Raw genomic sequence first — 21,953 nt, 5'->3', positions numbered from 1 at the left:
GTAAAAAACTTGTTAATCGAGGGATTGCTCGTTAAACGAAGTTAAGAATCTTATGGCAGGTAAATCGTTAACCGAAATCTCGTTAACCGAGGCGCTCGTTAACCGAGGGACCACTGTATTAAGGTAAGTTATTCTTCAGTATGCGTATATATAAATATTGTTATCAACAATATGTACAATATAAATATGTATGAATACATGACAGTAATGTAATTGTCTAGGTGAGTTTTAGGTCGTTATAGGGGGGTTTGCGTGACACCACGGAACCAATTAGGCTGATTTATATGTATTTCAATGTCACTTGTTTGGCAAATTTAAATTTCGCGATGCTAAAACTGGTACAGTACCAATTAGTCGCTAAACTTGAGATCCTACTGTACCAAAAAATTAAACAACACTCACCACAATGATAAACCTGGTCATCATCACATGTCCACTCTGATGCTAAGGGAACTCTTGTGGATGTTTGTGTAAGTAAAACACATTTACCTTTTACGTTATTTATTGTATTCATTCTTTAAAGTAGTAAACATCTCTCTCTCAAAAGCTAGAACATTGGTTTAACCCTTACGCCCTGGGTGACGTTCCAGAATGCCCGACCGGCGGGTCCCTGGTGATGTTCCAGAATGCACCCCTTTTCCTGCCACTGTTTAAATGCTCAGCGCGGGTTATCAGGTCCAGTTTGACTATTTGCCTGTCACGCCACACGCTCGGCCACGGAAGTTTCCTGAACTTTTGTTTGCTTCATTTTCATTGTTTGTCCATTTTGTCAAGGTGTATCACAGCAATATTGCTAAAATAGTGTAGTTGTATTGTAGTGTAGTATTACTGGAAAATAATGCTATGATTATGTTATAAATGTATTTATTTGTGGATTTATTATTCCAATAATTATTTCTATGCATTACTTGCATTACCAAACACAAAGACAGTCATGTAAGGTCATAACTCTTGGCACCTCACCTCACACCAGCAGGGTGTGTGGGAAGGAAGAGTCAGCCCCTATGATCACCCACCTTCCACCCGCCCCCTATAATATGGTGTGAATGGTGGCAACCTTTGTCATGTGAGGTCATAACTCCTGTCACCGCACATCTATAGCTTCTCAGCTTGGCAATTCTTCTGAAATGTTGACATCATGACACCAGCTGACTAAAGGCAGGTTGTTGGTGACTTAATGTAGAGATGAAATTACCTACACCTGACATGTAGGGTAGGTCACTATTCCTGGCCTGTACTGTATACTGTACCTGTACAGTATATTGAGACAAGTAGCCCAATATACCACTAGCTAGGTATATGTACACATTGAAAGGGGACAAGTTGGAATTAGTATTTGACCTGATGTGTTAAGTCTAACTTATCAGGTGATTCCTATGAGAATAAGGGGATTTGACTGAAACTGTTATGTATGCTCAGAATGTCAGACCATCCCCAAACTCTCAGCTTAATGTCTTGCTGTGCTGTATATAACTCCTCAAACTTTACCTTATGTTCCTTACTTGCTGTTTATTTCATTATAATTAGCTTCACACTTAAAAAATAAAAACCCTACATATTTAAGCTTTGGGAATGGTTGAGAGACTTTAGACACTTCAAACACTCTGTAACAATGATTTAGGAATAACTGGGTAAGTAGATTATACTGTAATTATAATATCTGTTTAGATTAGAATTTCTTAATGGATGACAGATTTAACTTATAATTTTAGTTGAAATTAAGAGTTTCCATTAAGAGACATATCTTAGGTGAAGAATATCTGCTTGGTTAAAATTAGAATTTACTAATGAGTGACATCTTTTTCAGGTTTGTCATGATTCGGTGTGATATAAACTGCAAGTGGGAGATTGTTGGTGTGGTTCAAAAGAAAGGTCCAAGCAAAACTTCAAGGCCTCATGAGCAAAAGACAAGAATAGGTTTAATGAACAAGTCGTCATCATTTGTACCCCAAGTCATTGATCTAGAAGAGGAAGAGAAGCAAAAGGAGCAAGAAAAAACAGAGAAACCTGATGTAGTTGTATTGCATTCAGAAAAGGAGAAGCCAGATGTAGTCAATGATTTGTTATCTTTAGAGAAAGATAGTGGAGCCTGGGAAGGTAGCTTACCCCTTATAACAGGTGTGCATAGTGTTTCAGATTCTAACATGGCTGAACTGATTGGATCTCCAGAAAGGGGAAGCAATGATTCAGTAGAGATGCCTCCATGTCAGAGTTCATTGTCAGAAAGTAAACAGCCTTTCACAACAAAGGCACTTCCTGACTTAGTTCCAATATTTGCAAGTTCAGTGGAAGAATATAATAGAGAAATATCACAAGTGAAGGAAAGTATGGAGGCTCAGAATGTTTTACCAGTAAGTACCATTAGTACTGGATCTTGTGAACAAGAGCAACAAGCTTATATAGCAACAACAGCTGCCAGTGCTGTAACAAAGACCACTAATTCACTGTTTACACCAGTAACCTCTACGCCAGGCATGAGAACGTTTACACTGAATCAGAGTAGTGGCCGAGTGTTTGGTGATTTGCCTGCAGAGGGTTCATCACCTTTAACCTCTCATACTGAAGCATCACCAGTACTTCCTCAAGGATGTTCACCACAGCCAGCTGTGTTGGGATCTGGTCCATCTGGGAAGTCAAGTGTCATTCCACCAAAAGTAATTCCAGGTTCCTCTCATTACATATTATCTATACCTGAAAGTAGCTCCTCAGTTAAAGATGATGCTGATAGCTCTGTATCAAGGCCAAGTGACATTCCACCTCAGAATAAGAGTCTTCTCTCACCGATTTTGCCAGCAAACACACCAGTGTGTATTGCACCACAGACAAAAGTTGGAGAGTGTAGTAGCACTGTTGTTAGCCAAAATTTAGCAGGCCCATCAATGCCCAACTCAAAAATGCTTTACATTCCAGTAAGTTCTGGATGTTTTTCAAAGATGATGTTTGTGCCAACTGTGAGTGGAATACCATCAAACCGGATGATGCTACTACCCACAATCCCAAGTGGTGGAGGTGGAGTGGACAGTGGCAAATTGAAGATGGTTCTTTTGCCATCAGCTCAGGAGAGCAATAAAATGATTCTTGTTCCATCTTCTGCAGAGAATAGTGATGTTTTGGCAGGCAATACACCTGCAACAAGTGTAACTAGTGACAGTGAAAAAAAGAAAATGTTGGTCCTGCCTCCTACTGTGTTAAGTAATCTAATCTCCAAAACACCAAATTTGGAACAGAGATCTAAAATTATGTTTCCAAGACCTACAATTATCAACGATTCTCAAACATTTCAGTCATCTTGTACAGGTACTCTTCTTGTACCCATAAAACCTGCTGGAACTGTGTCACCTAAACTTGATGAAATTGTACCATTTGGGAAAGCTGAAGATAACACTATGGGTGCAGAAGTTAATAAAGAAAGTAGTGATCAAGATAATTCTGATGATGTTGTTGTAATAGGACCAGGAACTAATAGTCTTACCATTACTCGAGTAAGAACTGCATCTGAGTCAACATTTCCAAAAACAGACTCAATCCCTAGAAGCTCTTGCACATCTCCATCATTACAGATACTGCCAACACCTCCAGTTTGTAGTGGCGGAACAGCTGAAACTAACGTTGTGTCTTCCGTAACAACAATTACAAGTACATTGCCTGGAAATCCTGTCTCGGCCAAAAAAGACTCCAGTACTGTTGAGATTCCAAGTGATGTTTCAGCCAAAGCAAAGGGAAGTGATACTCCAAATTCATCTGAAGATATGGTTATTGTCAAAACATCTTTGAATGCTATTCAATTGAATGCATTACTGCAGAGTACACACAAGGAATTACTTAAAGATGGAGATGGCTCCAGTGTTGCTCGTTCCAGTAAAACTTTGGATCCCAAAGAAGTGCCATGCAAAGAAGAAGAAAAATTATCTGAGGTTAAAAGTGATCAAGTTTCTAGTGCATCTCCTGCAATAAATGAAACTTTTGTTGCAGATAGTGAGCAGAAAAGTAGTGAAGAGGTTGAAGAAGTGGGGAGTAAACAAGTGCCAATAAAAAGGGGAGGGTACCATTGGAGTGCTGTAGATCTTTCTCTCAACTTCAAAAGTGTAAAGCTGGAATGGCTTCTTGGTACTATTAGAAAGAATGTTTTAATGAATATTTATCAGATGTCATTGCAAACAAGCTCTCCGGTTACTCTAAGTGTGAAAAATGGCACCTCCACTTCCATGCTTTATGGGTTAGCTAGAAGAGACCTTCTACTGCCAATTCTTATTTTGGGGTCTGTTGTTTCAGCTGTGATGAGCTCATCATCCACACCTAATGCCAACCTTTTTAAAGTTAATGCCATTAAATACTTCATAAGGGAAAAGACAGGAGAGCTTTCCTCATATACTTATGATATTAGTGGAGACTTTTTAGTGAAACTAGCATCAAAAAAAAGAGGAGATGGAGGAGAAATGATAGGAATTGGTGAAAAAGTTCCAATACAGAAGATGAGAGAACCAATTTGTAGTGTTAAAGATTCTAGTGCTAACACACAGTCAGGAGAGACAAATGAAGGGAGCACTGACAAAAAAAGTGCATTAGCATGTAAGTCTAAAGTGCATGATTGTAGTTGTGCTGTAGTCGGAGATTTTATATGTATGGGACACAGTGCTCCACAATGGAAGAAAAATGATTCTATGGTGTCTTCAGCAAACAATGAGTGTGTGTCCAGTAGACCTAAGTCATCATCAGATCAATCATGCACCATTCTTCAGAAAGCTGCACCATCTTCCATTTCTTCAGGTGGTGTTTCACCTCGAGAACTACCTCTCACTAAAGGCAGTAACATAAAATCATCACCAGAGGCTGGTCTACAACTTCAAGGTTGTTCAACAATGCCAGGTTCTGTTATTGATGATTCATGCCATGAAAAAGATAGCCAAGGAGAAATTTTATCAACAGATCTCAGTTCTGTTGGTAAGGATGAGGGGAAATGTGTGAGTGATAGTGAATCTGAATATGTCTGCAAAGCTGATGCCTTAAGTGACCAGGACAAACAAAAAAATACCCCTAACATTTTAGGCATAAGGGGACTAGATTTTCAAGAAGATACTTTGATTTGTTCAGCTGAAGATGAAAATGAGGATATCGACATTTTAGGTGATTTTGATATGGACTCGTCCATGTCTTCACTACTAAAAAAACAGCTGATTTATGAAACTGCTCCAGGTATGTAAAACATTACTGTCTTTGTCTTGCTTTTGAATCTGTTTTAATTGTTCCTTTTTTTATGCTTAATGGTTTAATAGGAAAATTTCAGATGTGAAAGATGAATGAAACTTGCATGATGGAACAATGTTCGTTTTGTTATGAATGTAAAATTGTAATTATTAAAGAGTAAATTAATAGATGTTCAATAATGGCAGCATTAGAAAAAAAATATTTATGAAATATACAACTAAAGACAATTGATCAATGGAGAATGGGGATATGAAAAGTATGTTTTGGCTGTGTACTGAGAATGACACATTGATGCAAGTACTGCACCTTGTATAATTTATGTGAAGCATACTGTACTTGTATCCCATGAGTTATGGAAGCTTAAGTTAATGAAATTCGTATCAACCAAATCCAAAAAGTACGCAACAAGTTTTGAAATACGGAAGAAAATTTCTGTTATACTACCAGACTGGGGGTCACTAATTCTAAGGTGGAATACTTAACTCTAATCTTAATTTCTAAGGGTCGCTGCCACCAGACCCCCTCTGGACAGCATGTAGCTCGTTAGGTAGCGGGCAGAGTGGACTAGGCATTGGGTTAGGTTTTTCATTGACCAGATCGATAAGGGGAAAGAAGGGTGAAACCACATGTCTTAGTTTTTTCAAATGTTCCTTCTACTTACTTCAGTTCATTTTTGGTACTACCTAACCTCAGTTCTTCTTGGTAGCATGTCGATGGTCTAGGCACATGGGTATTGTAATTCTGATATCATGGTCACTTGGACGGAAATAAAGGTAACTACTGTGGGCGAAATGAATACTACTCCTAAAATACTTAAAGAACAAGTTTATTACTATAAAATCAAACTACCAGGCTCAACTCCTGGGCTTATTGCAGACTCCGTATTTCTTATTTACAGTCTTACCGTGCACAACCTTACTGGTGTCACATTACATTACATAGCAGGACCAGTTCCTTGTCCTTACTCACAATACACTAATACTGATACAAACACCGACATGGGTCCACCACCCAACATGGGGTAATTATTAACAAACACATACAACCACACTGTGGACCATAACTCCAAGGCCTGTCCCAGGGTATAGCACTGGCTCCTCTAACAACTACTGTTGTGGTCGGTTACACTCCGACACGAGGTGGGTCTGGGGTCCTCGGCCCACGAGGTAGAGTGGAGCTGATAAATCATGCCGAATCAGCACCATCACTCCTATACTGGCCACTGCTGGGTATCCACCGGCTCCAAGCGACCGGTGGGTTTCAATTAAGCCTGCCCTTGATCTGAGAACGAAGGTGAAAGATGATACGGGAGGTTTTTTTGGGAAGCATGGTGGGTTACAATCAAATCTTTAGTCTCGCCACGTCAAATATGTACGTTATATTACTTCTTACACTGGGTGCATGACAATTCCACTGTTAGAGCATGAACACTGATGAACACTGATATTCACTACAATAGACTGGATCAAACTAAATGGTTATAAACACAGAACATACCTGAGAACGAAGGTGAAAGATGATACGGAAGGTTTGTTCCTCCCGCCTCGCACTGGTTTATATACCCATGAGTTGCCAGCGATCGCTACTCACGCAATGACAGAATTTACAAACAATCTAACTGTTACTCATTCAAGGATGACCCTCAGTTGACAAGGGTCTGATGAATTACTAAAGTTGATTTACACAGATTAATTCAAGATTGCATTTGCCAGTAGAGAATGGAATAAACGTAGTGACAACTGTGTTCGAAGGCAGGAGTTACTGGGAGTGATCCTGAGTGTAAAACGGATGGGAAAAACACGTCTCTCCTGAGATTCTACAAGTGCGATGGATTTGAATATTATGTAGCGTAATATGAATTAAAGTGGATTTTTAGGAATGACAATGATGTGCACAGTACACTGTTGGTCAAAAATCTTATGGAATATGGGAAAATTTTTAAATCTTGCCAACCTTCAATATTTCACTTAATATAAAATAGAATGCGTAATACTGTACTGTATATAAATCCATCTAAAACTACAGATAGACCTCTTTTAACAGCCCCATCTAAAATATGTTTGCTTAACCTCTAGGTGGGGTGGGGGTAAATCAGGTTTAAAAAATAATACTGCACAGGTATAATAAATGTAATAGTAAGAACATTATGCTTTATCTTAAAAAAATCGTCAAACATAGACTAGCCAATGAACATGTCTGCAATCATCTTTATTTACAACCTCTAATTCAAATACACGCTGATCAAATCAGCATGATCAGCCTGCCAAAATTTGCAGCAGTTCCATCTCTTTACTCTTTCTTTTTTCAGTCTCTTGCATGTGTTAAGTAAAAATATTAGGTCCATATCTGAAGAAGTCTGAAAATAAGAGTGATGGTAAAGCAATGAAGGTGACCAGGAAAGACATTAGTATGGATGTGAAAATGTAGCTTAAGTGATATGGAAGGATGAGTAAATGCACAGGTAGGCAGATGCTCACCTGTGAGATGCTGTTTCCTCACCAATAAATATAACTATTTGTAAGGAATGTGCTGATAAACACATTTTTTTTTTAGTAATTAAATGGTTTGTGATAGGTTTTTGTCATTGTGGCCACTACTTCAAGATGCTCCCAAAATGCATTTCCAATAAACAACAAAAGTCAGTGGGGAAATGGGATTGAGTCACAGATAATTCAGGAATGTAACTCTTCTGTAACTTGAGGATGCCATATCATGAATTATAAGTGAAAGAAAATTAAAACAGTAAAGTGAAGGATAGTGTATGTAACATGTGTTAGCAACATTGTGGCAATTTTTTTACTAAAGAGATATAGCATCTGTACAGGGGGGTGTACTGAATATGTACTGTACAGTAATATCTCCATTAGCCGGACTCCCTCAAACCCGGAACTCTCCAATAGCCGGAATTGAAATTTGCTCGGAATTTTTCCAGAAAACTCCCTAAATTCCGGGTTTGAGAACAAATTCCGAGGTTGAAAATCAGGAGCATTTTCTGATATTATAATTAAAAAAAATGGAAAATGTGCTTAGGGCCTGGGGACAAGGGATCCCGGCATTATGAATGATTGCATCATGTTTAGCCTCATCCTCACATGGTTGGTGTGTGGGTGAGAAGACCAGCCACTTGGGTAACGCTGGATTTTTCTGCTCGTGGTCTATATATAATTACCTATACTATGCATATATAAACATTTCTTTAAATGTACATACAATACTAAAAAGGTAAAATAATACAGTAATAAATCAATGTACCTGTAGTTCTGAGCTGAGCTAATGAGGCAAAGGGTGAAGTGACAGAGTCAGGTGATTACAGTAGGTGACTGAGTCAGGTGGTGAGGTGACAGGCCAGGACACTTACACAGCACACACATTAACAGCACTGCTAAACCATTGTCTTATAACATTTTACTTTGCCTTATAATTTCTATTTTAAAATTAATTTATACATGATGGCTCGATCTGGCTACTTTTGCACTTAAACGACTGATCAGTGAATAAACCAGAACATATGGAGATACATTATATACTAGTGATTTCACGAAGCTTCGCAACTGCAACCGCAACTGCTGAGCAACAGCATAAATTATCACAACCTGTACTAAGTTAATTTCTAAATTTTTATGTCTTGTGCAAACGATGGGATGTTTGTTTTCAAACTAATCACTATCTTGCAAGAATTCCAGCAATTCTGCTCAAAATTATGGCTTTTTCACAGGAAAAAGTCCCTATACTGGTAACTAGCCTCACTGGTCAGGATTTTATGGTATCGAATGTTACAGAGTATTTCAAATAAAATCTTTGTTTAGTTCTGTACATAGAGATTTGAGGATAGAAACTGTAATAATTTGAGCTTATTAATACCAGTACCCTTCATATACAGTATAATACTTATTTTTGTTCAAGCTCTGAATGCGACGTCAGCAAATGCTACCTAGGTATGTTATTTCCTAGCCAATTCGCCTGGCCAACATACAGGCAATTAAAACATCTAATAATGCTTTTTTACCTTATTATTCGGCTTGTCATCTAAGGATATCATATTGGAAACGTCGCATAGAGAATTTATTCAGAATCACACACACACACACACACACACACACACACACACACACACACCCACCACACACACACCCACCCACCCACACACACACCCACCCACCCACCCACCCACCCACCCACCACACACCCACCCACCCACCCACCCACCCACCCACCCACCCACCCACCCACCCACCCACCCACCCACCCCACCCACCCACCCACCCACCCACCCACACACACACACACACACACACACACACACACACACACACACACACACACACAAAAGGAAATTAAGACAGGAGTGGGGGTCTTATTGTATGACAAATTTGCGTGTGTGTGTGACTACGTGGTAGCCAGTTAAATAGCAGCTGTTGAGGAGCTCTTGGCAACACTTACTTTCACTCCATCTCTCTATTCACCCACACCTTTCTGCTTTCTAACTACAACTTTGCTCATTTATACTTATCACAATATCACTCGAAACACTTCAGGTTTTGTGTTTATTCAAGACATCTTCAGGTTATGAGACCCACTAATCCCCCACCCAAGAAAGGGTGACCTGATATTCCATCAGAAGGTCAGTAATATGTGACCACTAATCCCCCACCCTACCTCCACCTGACATTGTGTCAAGTCAGGTCAGTTACATGAGACCCACTAATCCCCCACAGCTCCATGGGAGTGGAAAATGCCAGTCTTTGCTGTAACACACAGCTTCATTCATGCCCGTATCATATAGATTTTAAATTTTAAATATATTTATTTAACTAAACTTTTAGATAAACTATTCTGGATTATTATCATAAAGAAATGGAGTTTGTAACTTAATTAGAACTGCATTTACAGACTCTGGTAGTTTAGGTTTAAGGAAAACATCCCCAGCACCCAGAAACGTTCTGGGGAAGTGGGCTACTGCCCATCTTTTCCCAGTAACCAGAAAAGATTCCTGGGATAAGGAATTTTCCGGGTTTGAGAAAGTCATCTGGTTGGCCAGAAATCCCTCATCTTGGGAAGTGCTCTATATCAATTGTTCCGGCTAATGGGGATATCACTGTGTTTATATACTGTATATAGTAACCATTTCACTGTGAGGACATATTATTTGGCTCACACCAGATGATCTTATTCAGCTCAGAGGGGACCCCGTACACAATATTGTAGGTTAGTAGACTGTCTCCAACATTCCCCTCTCTATGGAGATTTCCACTCATAATATTTTATTTGGCCAATGCTAGATGATATTATTAAGGTTATAGGGGCTCTGTCTTAAGCAAGAAATCATTTTGGTGCATTAAGGTTTCTCATATATTCAGAAAATGTGTTATGTACATTATTTTATAAAGAAAGTAACCAATTGATTTTGGTCTTGCATGTCTTATACATAAAAAGAATGACAAAATAAATTGTGCCAACTTCAGGGGATCATATTAGTATCCACTGTACAGCATATAGTAATGTACTGACAAAAGTCATCTCAAAATGGGGAATGAAATTCTAGTTTCAGAAAGGGTGGGTCAACCATAAACCAGCTGTTTATTCTTTTTCAACTCATAGAAAAATATTTATAATAGAACAAGTTATCATGACTGTATCAGAGCATTGACAAAGTGATTTGATCAAGGTTACTTACCACTGAAGATGGTATACAGTAATGAGGAGATGAGTGAAAGAGAGTTAAGGGAAACGAAAAGACCACCATTGATTACCAACGGCTACAATGAGTAGTAGTTAATTTGGCCAGAGTGGAGAGGAAAGATTGGCCAGAGAGTGTTGTAGAGATACTATAGAGAGATGAAGGCCAATTAGTTACTAAGAGAATGTGGAAAGGACATGAGGTTGCCTAACCTGAAAAGTATGCAGTACTAGATAAGGGATGATGCAAAATATACCAGACCAGAAAGGCCTGATATACTGTAAATGGTAAGGGGCCAATTGGAGGCCCAATAGCCAACAGAGTAAGTAAGTACATGGTGTATTATTATTCAAAATACTGTACTGTATAGATAATTATTATACGTGTTTGTCTTTTGAGGTTGTCATTACATTTACTTACAGGTCCAAAAACAAAAGGAAATCAAGCTAGAACTCCTGGAGAGGTGGCCAAAAATTTGCTAAGCATGCAAGGATCTAAACGCAAGATTGGTAAGTTTATTTTAAGCTTGAACTTGTCTTGTCATTCATAATAATATTTCATAAAAAATATTAGTTGTTATTCACATAATAGCATACTATAGCTTAGGACCTTTTTCTTCGAGTCATGAGAGTAACACTGTATTTCTGTGTTTGCAGTACATAATTCTGAATAAGAGGGACTCTACCCATGCTGAGATAAGGCAAATTCCAAATTTTGTATGCAATAATGCCACCAATGAAGTCAATTGACAATTTACTGTAGTTTATATTATCAGCTGTTTTTTGTATGCAGTTTTAGTGTTTAACAACAATAATTCAGTTCAGCCAATAAGGTGGGTTAGGTGAGTTTTTATTATTATTATTACTATACAGTACACTTGGTAAAGAAAGTATCTACAAGGTGGGGTCTGATGGATGTTCAAAATGAACACTGCTACTCCTGTTGTCTCAGTAGGGTTGTCAAAATCCTTCGTCTGTTGTGTCATATTGTCGAGCAAAATTTTTTGAAGATACAGTACTTTTTGTAGCAAGTGTACACTCACTAAAAGATTATTCTGCACCTTTACGGGGTTATACAATTTGACACACCAGACCAAGAAATCTGATAGCACTCATCACGGCTTCTGTCGCGGTGATTGTTGCGGGTGGTTTCAGAGCCAAGGGTGCAAAATATTTTTTTTTGTGTACAGTACATATTACTGAATAATAACAAAGATGTCGTTCAACATTAAGGTATAGTACATTACTAGGGAAGGTGAGCCCCATTGTCATTGTGCCTCTTCACCAAACTACTGAATGAGTGTACGAGGTCTGTCCAAAAAGAAACTGAACTTTTTAAATAGCGCGCCAAGAAGCCGGCGCAGCGCGCTTGCGACGGGAGCGCTGTGTAGCGGTGACCTTGACCTTTAGTCTAACACTAGCTGCATCACGCCACATCAATTAGTCATTGAGCTACACGTGCTAGATTGAACGTGTGTTTAGTGCACTTGGCGATTGTTGCAAGTTGAACAATGAAGGATCTTGAAGAGCAACGTGTTTGCGTGAAATTCTGTTTCAAATTGAGAAAAACTTTTAAGGAGACTTTTCAAAAGTTGCAACAGGCTTATGGGGAGGATTGTTTGAGCCGTATGCAATGTCACGTGTGGTACCAGCGTTTCAAAAGGGGAAGAACATCCACCGAAGACGATCCCAAATCTGGACATGAGAGTCGCTCAAATGTGGAGGTGATGTTAATCGTCATTTTTTATTGGTAGGGCGTCGTTCATCGTGAGTTTGTTCCACGTGGTCAGACAGTCAATAAAGAGTTTTACTTGGAGGTCCTGAAGCGTTTGAGGAAGGCAGTGCGAAGGAAGGGGCCTGAGGCGTGGACAAACAAGACCTGGATGCTGCACCATGACAATGCACCTGCTCACGCATCGCTCCTTATCCGTGACTTTTTGGCGAAGTACGAGACGACTATCGTCCCCCAGCAACCCTACTCTCTGGATTTGGCCCCTGCGGACTTTTTTTTTTTTCCCAAAGTTGAAATCCACCCTGAAAGGTCGCCGATTTCAGACGATAGAAGGGATAAAAGAAAATTCGCTACGAGACCTGCGCGCCATCCCTCAAAACGCGTTCCAGGACGCGTTCCAGAACTGGAAAAAACGTTGGGAGTGGTGTATCAACAGTGGAGGGGAGTACTTTGAAGGAGACAGGTCTGATTAATTTGTAAGTAAAGAAATAAGAAAAAAAAATTGAAAGTTTGGTTTCTTTTTGGACAGACCTTATACAGGTATCCGTCGTTTAGTGCTCAGGATACGTTCCTGTAAAACAGAGTGCAAAGTGAAATGATTGCTTAGCAACCAGAAACGAGAAATAATATCCTAAATAAGGAATAACGAGGAATAATACCTGTAGATATGGCACGTAAATGTGTAGCTAAGTCGCCGACTCGCCACCCAGTAGCGCTCAGAGCAGGTGAGGCTAAACTGTGAGCTATTTTATTGTTCAACTCATAATTTTGGGTAGATGTACTGTACTTAATTTTCTTCATTTTCTTTTACATGCACACACAATTGTTCATACAAAAACTGCAAACAAAATAAAAAATAAGTATCATAAGATCAAAAACATTAAGGGAATAAACAGTTCTTAATGTGGTCGACAGTTAGCCAACAGAGCGGGGTAAAGGGAGCAGAGAGGACTGGGGGATCTCTCAGTTGTTCTCTTGTACTGTGCCCAGTGAAATGATTGCCACATGCCAACACAGTATTTCTTCTTTAATTCATTTATTATTATTTTTTATTTATTCATTCCTCACATTTACTGGTACAGTATACACACGACGCAGTTCATCTGGGCAGTCACCAAGCTGAGTCAAGAGACATATGGCGGCTGTCTGTTTGCCGTGATGTCACATATGAGGGACAATTTTCAAATTAGTTTAAATATATGATGTTCTTTGTCGCTGTTTTTTGGGTTATGTGATCATAAGTTATGTAGTTGTCAGTGATCGTGGGCATTCACATTATTTGATTATAAATTTTTAAAAAATCTACATACTAGACATACTTCACTTATTTAACATTACAAATCTTATATCTGTATCACACATAACAATAGGGTACATTGTCTCATCCATCACTATTATGCAAATCTGTATAAGGACACAATTGTTTTATTACACCAGAAGCCTGCTAACTCTGCAGCAGTGCATCATCCTTCCTCCCATTATAAGTAAATGCTCAGTTGAAGTTTGACTCCCCCCTCCCCCTGCCTTTCATATATCTGGTTCTCTCCCAGTTTCCCCTCCATTCTGTCTTGTGTCCTCTTTTTCCACTTTCCCTCCCTGTCTCTATCTCCCACTTTTCCTATCCTCCCTCCCTTCCCACCCCATCGCCACTAGATAATTGATGGTTAATGTTACGTTTCAGATGCTGTTTCTAAAAGTTATGAACGCCCATGTCCACGCTCCAAGAAACGTATCCGGAAGACCCAGGTAAGCTAATGAGGTAGAATGTTAGTACTGTATATGTGATAAGATGACATATATTCAAGCTGAGCTTAGCTAATATACCATGGATAAAAATGTATAAAATCTGTAATTTATTTATTTAAAAAGAGGTTGGATGACTGGTCTGCTTTTAAATACAGTAGTTGTAAGTTATAGGTGGATGAAAAAATTGGAGAGCATAAACAAGAAGGTGAATGATAATTAAGTTTACTTATTACTTTACCCATGAATAAGGTTGGTAAATTGCAAGATAGATGTACATACATTGTACAAGGATTTACAAACAGGTATCCCTCGCTTAACGGATGGGTTAAGTTCTTGAAAAACATTCTTTAAGTGAATTTTTGTATTTCGATTAACAGAGCATATGTGGAAAAAATAGGCTTCGGTTTTCCAATGAGAAGAAAACACCAATATCACACCCCAAAAACACTAAAATTGGTTCTCAAAAAAACAACAACAACAACATAACTACCTAGCTCATTAAAAACATTAATAAAATACAGTAAAACTTTGGTAAAACTTATGGGAGGGCAGTCAGGGCTCACCATAAGGGGGGTGAAGAGGAGTGGGCTGAGTAAGGGCCTTATTCAGCAAGATGAGGAGGGCTGTCCACCTTATCACTGCTGTCTGCCAAAGACACTTAAGTTCACACCAGAGGTGGAAGGAGTGAAAGAAAATCTGATAGTAAAGGGAGTGGGATTGCAAGCTGAAGATGCAGGATGCGGTTTGAAGATGGTGATGATTTTGAAGGAGGAGGATATGCCGAGTTGTCTTGCCTTGCTCCTCAGCTGATGTTCTCTCTCTCCTCACTAAAGGCAACTGCACCACTCCTTTCCATACAAGGGTCTTAAGCATGGAAAACTGAAACCCTTTATGAATGAGGTCAAGGCCCTCACTGACAACCTTGAGAGTGAGCTGGATCTCAGCTAGGTTTTCTGGCTGGTCTTCTTCTCCTTGAAGCCTCTGCTGCTGGAGCTGCACAAGTTCTTAGTAAGAGTAAGGTCCTGTCCACTTCCTCAAACCCAGCCTCCTGAGAAGGGTTAACAATGTCCTGCTGCACCTGTCTAATCACCAAATCCTGCAAAATCATGCACGTTCAGGTCAAATCTTGCGCCACATGTAATTTTCATTCATTGTTTGCTGTGACACCTTCTTCCAAGACACATTGATGTGGCCGATGGCTCTCTTAAGGTTAAAGGTCTTCCAAAATTCCTTGATGCTGATCTGGTTATGTTCAGTCTGGCGCACAAGTTTCTGCAATCTTCTCCTGAGCAATGAAGGTACGTTACAACATACTCTTATAAAACAGCCCAGTCTCGTCGATGTTGATGACTTGTTTGGGCGAGTAACCACCTTCCTGAATATTCTGCTGAAGAAGTTTTGGGAAGTGCATGTGCAGCTTCAGCATTGGCATTTGTAGCTTCCCCAGTCAACTTCAAGTTGTGAAAATATGCCCGACGCTTGAATGCCTCAAATCACCAAGAACTAGTCACTTACAAAGGTAACCTGGTCAGGTCCAAGGTCCATCCTGCAACCTTTCCCACAAAGAAGCCTTCTCCCTGAGGATGAGGGTGAAAGGGGGGAGAGCCACGTGAAACCGAGTCTTTTATCTACAGCTGGAGAAGATACTCCATGTTGTCTGTGACAGAGTCACGACTCTGGGTTAACCTGCTTGCTCCTATACACGTGATGTTTTCAGCTGCTTGCTTGATCTATTCACCGTGCTTGTAGATTGTAGCAACAGTAGAAGCAGCGAAACCAAGATGTTTCTTGATCATTTTAGGACCCTCACCATGTTCATGATGTTTTATTACTTCCAGCTTGGACTTATGCGTCTCAGCCTTTCATATAATTTTTGGTGTAGTACGGGTAGCTGAAGAATCAGTAGAACAATTGGGTGCCACAACAAAAGAATAGCAAAAGGATGGCATGAATACACACGGACAAAGAAAGAGCACTTCCCACACAACAAATGGCTGAAGGAAAGATGTGGGAGATACAGGAGATTTGTTACGTTCATTGAGCAAGACTACATCTCTGTACATCTCTCCAAGATGGCCGCCCCAGCAGACTCCCGGGGGACGTGATTTTAATTTTTGCTGGGACCAAAATTCATATAAGTGGGGGAAGCTTTCATTAAATTAAAAAGAGATGTTAATTTAGGAAATTCATAGAAGCGAATTCCCTTATCGCAAACATTTGTTAAGCGAGGGATACCTGTAATTATAAATATGTTTTTGTCAGCTGGTATAATGTTACAGTTAATTTACACTGTTCTATGCAATTGTACAGGCTAGAGGAGCTTTGTCTCCAACCACTCATTTGGTTGATCCACCAGAATTAGAGGCTCTCAAAATACCAGGAACTAAAACAGGTGAGACCTCACTTGACTTATCAGCCCGCTGGCCAACACACCTGGCTCATCTACGGCAGTCCCCAGCAGAGTTGGATGTTATATCAGATGATGAACCCAAGCCTGGACCTTCCAGTTTAAAAACACCTTTAAAACCTAGATTCGTGCTAGTCCAAGGCAAATCAAGGTCAGGAAAAGGTATTGCTCGATTACAAAAAAAGGTGAGACAGCTGAACATTTATTAGAATGAGTGTTTATATGATATAAAATTATTGAAGTATAGAATATGGTATACATTTTTGTTACTCTTCACAACTATGTACTTAGCAGGTATTGCTTAATGTTGGTGTTTTTCTCTAGAAAACTAAAATCATAGACGTGGAGAGTATCACAGAAGAACGCAGTGCTGTCATTCACAACGAATTAGAAAGGATGCGAAGACGAGTGATGCGCCACTTATTTGATAATCTTCAGGAATGTGTGTCTTATGTGCCAGCTAGTCCTTTAATGGGTGAAACTGTTGCTCAGCCAAAGATCACCATCCTTAGCTCAGTAAGTCAGTGTTGTTGTCATGATGTGTAAATGGTACATATTAGTAGTTTGATTTACAAGTAATACTTGGTAGTGCTTTAGATTGCTAGTTTGCCAATATCACTCTTGCAGTCTTAACTTTTTGTTGATGGAGTCTGCAGAAAACTGTAGGATTATTTCAAGTAGTAGTTTAAATTCATTTCTACTAGCACTAGTAGTAGGAATGCAAAAACCTTTGAACTAATTGTTTTGAGACTTTGTGTACCCAATTATTACAATGTAACTGTGACGTTAATACATTGGCAGTATACTATACAACATGTTCTCTTTGTCTTACTTGTCTTATGTTATGTGTGTAGTAATGCATTTTACCAGTACAGTTAATGTTTATTGTATTTACCACCTTCTGCATGTATATCAGTGTGTCAGTGAGGACAGGTTGATACAGTACGTACAATTATGTCAGTACAGTACATCAGGCTGTTATCTTTTAGTGTGTCAATAAATTTGCAAGATTCTTACTAAGCCTGTGGACAATGTCATGATTTACTGATACTACTCTAGCATACTGTATCATCCTTCTCTCGCTAAGATACAAAGTAGTACTGTGCATCACTTCACCAGACTAATTTTTGCATTGAAGGGTTAGTAATTCTTTTTACCTTCAGGTACAATATACAGTATTTGTACATTTTATTATAAACCCACCAGAAAAGATATTTACCGTATTTTTCGGCATATAAGCCGAAGTTGTAAGCCCCCAAAAATCATGGGGTCGGCTTATACAGCAGATCTAGATCATTAACCTTAAAAATTTCTGGTGCATAGCACCAAGACTCACTATTTAATATTCACAAACTTCAATGTGACTGACCAATCAGTTGTTATGCTCTTTCTGAGAACCCATATGTAAAACAACTTTGAAATACAACTGTTATTATAAAGACATGAACTGAAATGACCTAAAATACTAAAATAATAGAAATACTACAACAGCGACATGACACGACTGTTGTTTACAACTCACTATTACTGGCGTGGTGGCTTGATCAGCTGTTATTCATCCCAAGGACATTAGTGTAAAAGAAAGTGTTGAAATACAAAATCTTTATTTAAGACATGGTTGAAAAAAGACATCAGTAAAAATGTTAAAATACAATATAGAATTGAAATGGTTTAGAATCCTTCAAAATCTTCCTCTGAACTAGTGGTTCCTTCCGGTGAATTCCAGTCCCCCGACTCGGCTGTGGCTTCGGGTTCATCGTCATCTTCCCACACCACGTCATCCTCCTCACCATCCAGAGAATTGGATATGCAACATTTTTTTTAATGATTTTACTACTGTTTCTGTTTTTATGGCATTCCAAGAATCTATCACAAATTCTCACAGCAACTCAGTGGCGCAGCTTGCATATTTCCTCCTTTTGTGAAGGTTTTCTCACCTTCAATCATCCACTTGTACCACCTATCTGTAACTCTGTCCTTGAAAGGTTTATTAAGGCATACATCAAGAGGCTGAACAACAGATGTTAATTCAACAGGTATTACTGCAGTATCTGTGTTATGTTTTTTCAAACATCTTTTCACTGGCTCAGTCAAGTGAGACCTGAACATATCCCACACTAGCAAACTACACTCCTTCCTCAGTCCACCTGCCCTCCTACTCCAAATGTGTTCTAACCACAGCCTAACTCCTTCTTCGTCCATCCAACCATTCTCATGCACGTGCACATACACCCCCGCCGGGAACTTAACTTTTGGCATTGTTTTCCGCTTAAAGATAATCATGGGTTTCAACTTTGTTGCATCTGCCATACAACTCAAAACCACTGTGAAGCGTGCTTTTTCATGTCCAGTCGTGCTTCCACCGTTCGATTGCTGGTCATATCAAAGTTCAAAGGAGTTTCGTCCATATTCCCGATACAGGTTAGAGGGAAATTGTGGTTGCACCGTATTTGAATAATGTATCATTGAAAACATGTGATTTTGCTCTCCGGGTCACTGGGTAACTTCTGTGCGAGTTTAGTTTTCTCTCTTAATACTAATCCTTTTCTATTCATAAAACGACTACACCACCCTCTTGTTGCCTTGAAGTCTTTACAGGTGTCTGGATTTAACTTGGCCAGCTTTATTGCGTAAATACATATGGTGTTCCTGGTGATGACGTATCCACTCTCTCAGTTCTCGTTGACCCACTCGAATAATTTCTCCTCCAGTTCTGGCCACTGTTGTTTACCTCTTCTCAGGGCACATTTTGTTCTGGGGATGTCTATTAACTTTTCTTCAGCCTTCTTCCGCTCTCGAACCTGCTTCTCGTTAACGCCGAATTCTCTTGCAGCTGCCGAGTTGTTTGATTCCTTTGCAAATCTTACAACTTTTAACTTGAACGATGCATTGTATTTCATTCGTTTTGCGGGTGGGGCCATTTTTACCATAAGGTTTAAAGACAACCACCTCATAGATATGGAAAAAGCTAAGTGGAGAGAATGTGGTAAGCAGATAAGAGGTCGACTATGAAGGCGAGTCAGTGCAGTATCGAACATCAAACCGCTTTTAACGGTAAGGCTCACAGTGAGTCGAGTTTGGGGGTCGGCTTATACACACGACATCAGCCTAGAACTGATATTTAGGCTAAATATTCGGGGGTCGGCTTATACGTCGGGTTGGCTTATACGCCGAGAAATACAGTAGATATAAATCTTCAAAGCATTTTATAATCTGACAGCTTACAAAATGTTTGTCCATTATTTTCCTGGTGTTACTTTTGAAAGAAAATAACTTCCAAAGAATCCCAGGTTCAGTTTTAAGATGTCGCGACATGCAGGTATCCAGTAATTAGGTATACGCATTCTCATTTTCATTACCCATGTACAAGATCTATTTTCTTGTATATATACCTGTACAGGATATATTTTCTTAAGGGTATCCTTGCACAGGATATATTCTTCTCATTATACACTGGAAGGTTTAATCATACCACAGTACTATACTTGAAATAGCTAGTTGCCAACAGTTGTTAACACTTCTGTCTATGTAGAGCATAACTTATTTGTCACAAGACCTGTTCTGTCTACCCATTTGTAATAAAGTATAAGCGCAATAATATATTAATATCTTATAGACACAGTTCAAGTGAAGGCTTTATTCATTTTATTTTTCACACCATTACACTGAAAACTCAACTCTTGCAGGCACAAAAAGTGTGTGAAGGTCTGAGAAAGGAAGAAGCTAAACTCTGGTCCCAAGAAGAGGAAATTAGAAAAGAGAGAAGCCTTTTGATAAAAAAATTGGCATCTGTTATTGCTGGTAAGAGCACCCTACTTCATTTTCATAATTTACATCAAGTGATATAGCAACTGTTATAGCTCGTAGGATTTTACTGCATTTACATTATCCTTTTAATTTGCAGTTAAGTTTTTTGTTACAGTATGATGCACTATTCGTAGAAGGGGAAAAAATGGTAGATTTTTTTTTTTTTTTTTGTACAAAATATTCCTATAAAATGAAGTGCTGCTTATGAACAATGCTGGATTATATGAAGTGACAGGGGTCAACTAGATTGGTATTTGGGACATGGATTTGAATTTAAAGTAACATTGCTGAATACATCAGTTACAATAAAGTATAAAATATAACTAAGAATATAGTACTATAATACATGAATAACAGTTGATGAAGGGCAAGTCTGTGTGTGAGTTTTTGATGATTCCAGCCATCCTGTATTACAGTGGGAGAAAGGTTGAAAGAGAACTTACACTCGCATTCACTCTATCACTATATATAAATACATATAGTAGTTTATATGTAGTTTATTCTTGGTTAATGTATAACTGTAAATTGATTTAGTAATTTTCCTTTCAGAGACCTCAGAAGATACAAGACTTAAGTGGAGACAGTGGGTTCGAAATAATATGCAGAATCCAACTGCAAGACAAGTGAGTAATTTGTCAAAATTATGACTCTGGATTGCTACTGAACATTCCCAAATGTGTTTGGGTTAGTTTTGAAACAGGTTCTTTTACTATGTCAGTGTCCAGATTAATGGGGTATGACGTTACTTTCCTTTTACATCCAGGTTGTGGTGCCACCTTTATGGAATTGACTGCTTGAGATCACATGAAGAGCAGGCAGCCCAGCTTGTTTCATCTGATCATTATACACCCTAATGCTACCTGGGAGTGGGGGAGGCTAGTTTAGGTTATGTTTGACTTTAATAATCAGGTGAAATTAGCTGGGGTGCCTAAGCTTCACATGAACTACTGCTTGTTATCTTTACATAATACTGTACGTGTGCTGAAATTTTTGTTTGCACACTCACCTTACCCTCACTTTATGCTATGGTTGCATTCTGCAACAACACAGCATAATGGGAATCTGCATATAGTGAATACTTAATCTTATGGGGAAAATTAGGATATGTTCCACAACTACTAAAAGTCAACAGTACCTAATGCTATAAAAGTTTTGCAGTACACACACACACACACTGTGCCACATTTCACAACCATTTCTGGAACATTACTGCTCTAATATTTGTAGAAAAATCATTAAAATAATCTAATGTGGCTTAGAAATAAAGATATTATAATATAAAATTATTATATAAGAAAAATAAAGAACATGGGTGTGTGTGGGTGGTTAGGTGGTAAGTGAGGTGCATGTGGGTGTGTGGAAAGTGAGGTAAAAGTGTGT

At 38.9% G+C, this 21,953-nt stretch overlaps 1 protein-coding gene across 2 annotated transcripts in view; it reads left to right on the top strand.

Annotated features, from left to right (window-relative positions):
• Nucleotides 1–21,953, top strand: part of LOC121861493 — an 81,578-nt gene that overhangs the window by 36,346 nt on the left and 23,279 nt on the right. The window contains exons 10-16 of one of the 2 annotated variants that reach the window (XM_042359282.1): nucleotides 1,808–5,193; nucleotides 11,305–11,391; nucleotides 14,295–14,359; nucleotides 16,670–16,951; nucleotides 17,091–17,282; nucleotides 20,453–20,567; nucleotides 21,123–21,196. In XM_042359282.1, coding sequence (XP_042215216.1) covers nucleotides 1,808–5,193; nucleotides 11,305–11,391; nucleotides 14,295–14,359; nucleotides 16,670–16,951; nucleotides 17,091–17,282; nucleotides 20,453–20,567; nucleotides 21,123–21,196 — 4,201 coding nt within the window. Of the gene's footprint in view, nucleotides 1–1,807; nucleotides 5,194–11,304; nucleotides 11,392–14,294; nucleotides 14,360–16,669; nucleotides 16,952–17,090; nucleotides 17,283–20,452; nucleotides 20,568–21,122; nucleotides 21,197–21,953 lie in introns of those variants that run through there. The other variant, XM_042359284.1, reaches the window with a different exon arrangement.

The sequence above is a fragment of the Homarus americanus genome, unplaced genomic scaffold (assembly GCF_018991925.1).
Source record: "Homarus americanus isolate GMGI-L3 unplaced genomic scaffold, GMGI_Hamer_2.0 scaffold24260, whole genome shotgun sequence".
In the NCBI taxonomy this organism is placed as follows: domain Eukaryota; kingdom Metazoa; phylum Arthropoda; class Malacostraca; order Decapoda; family Nephropidae; genus Homarus; species Homarus americanus.
This window is presented reverse-complemented; position numbering and strand designations above follow the sequence as displayed.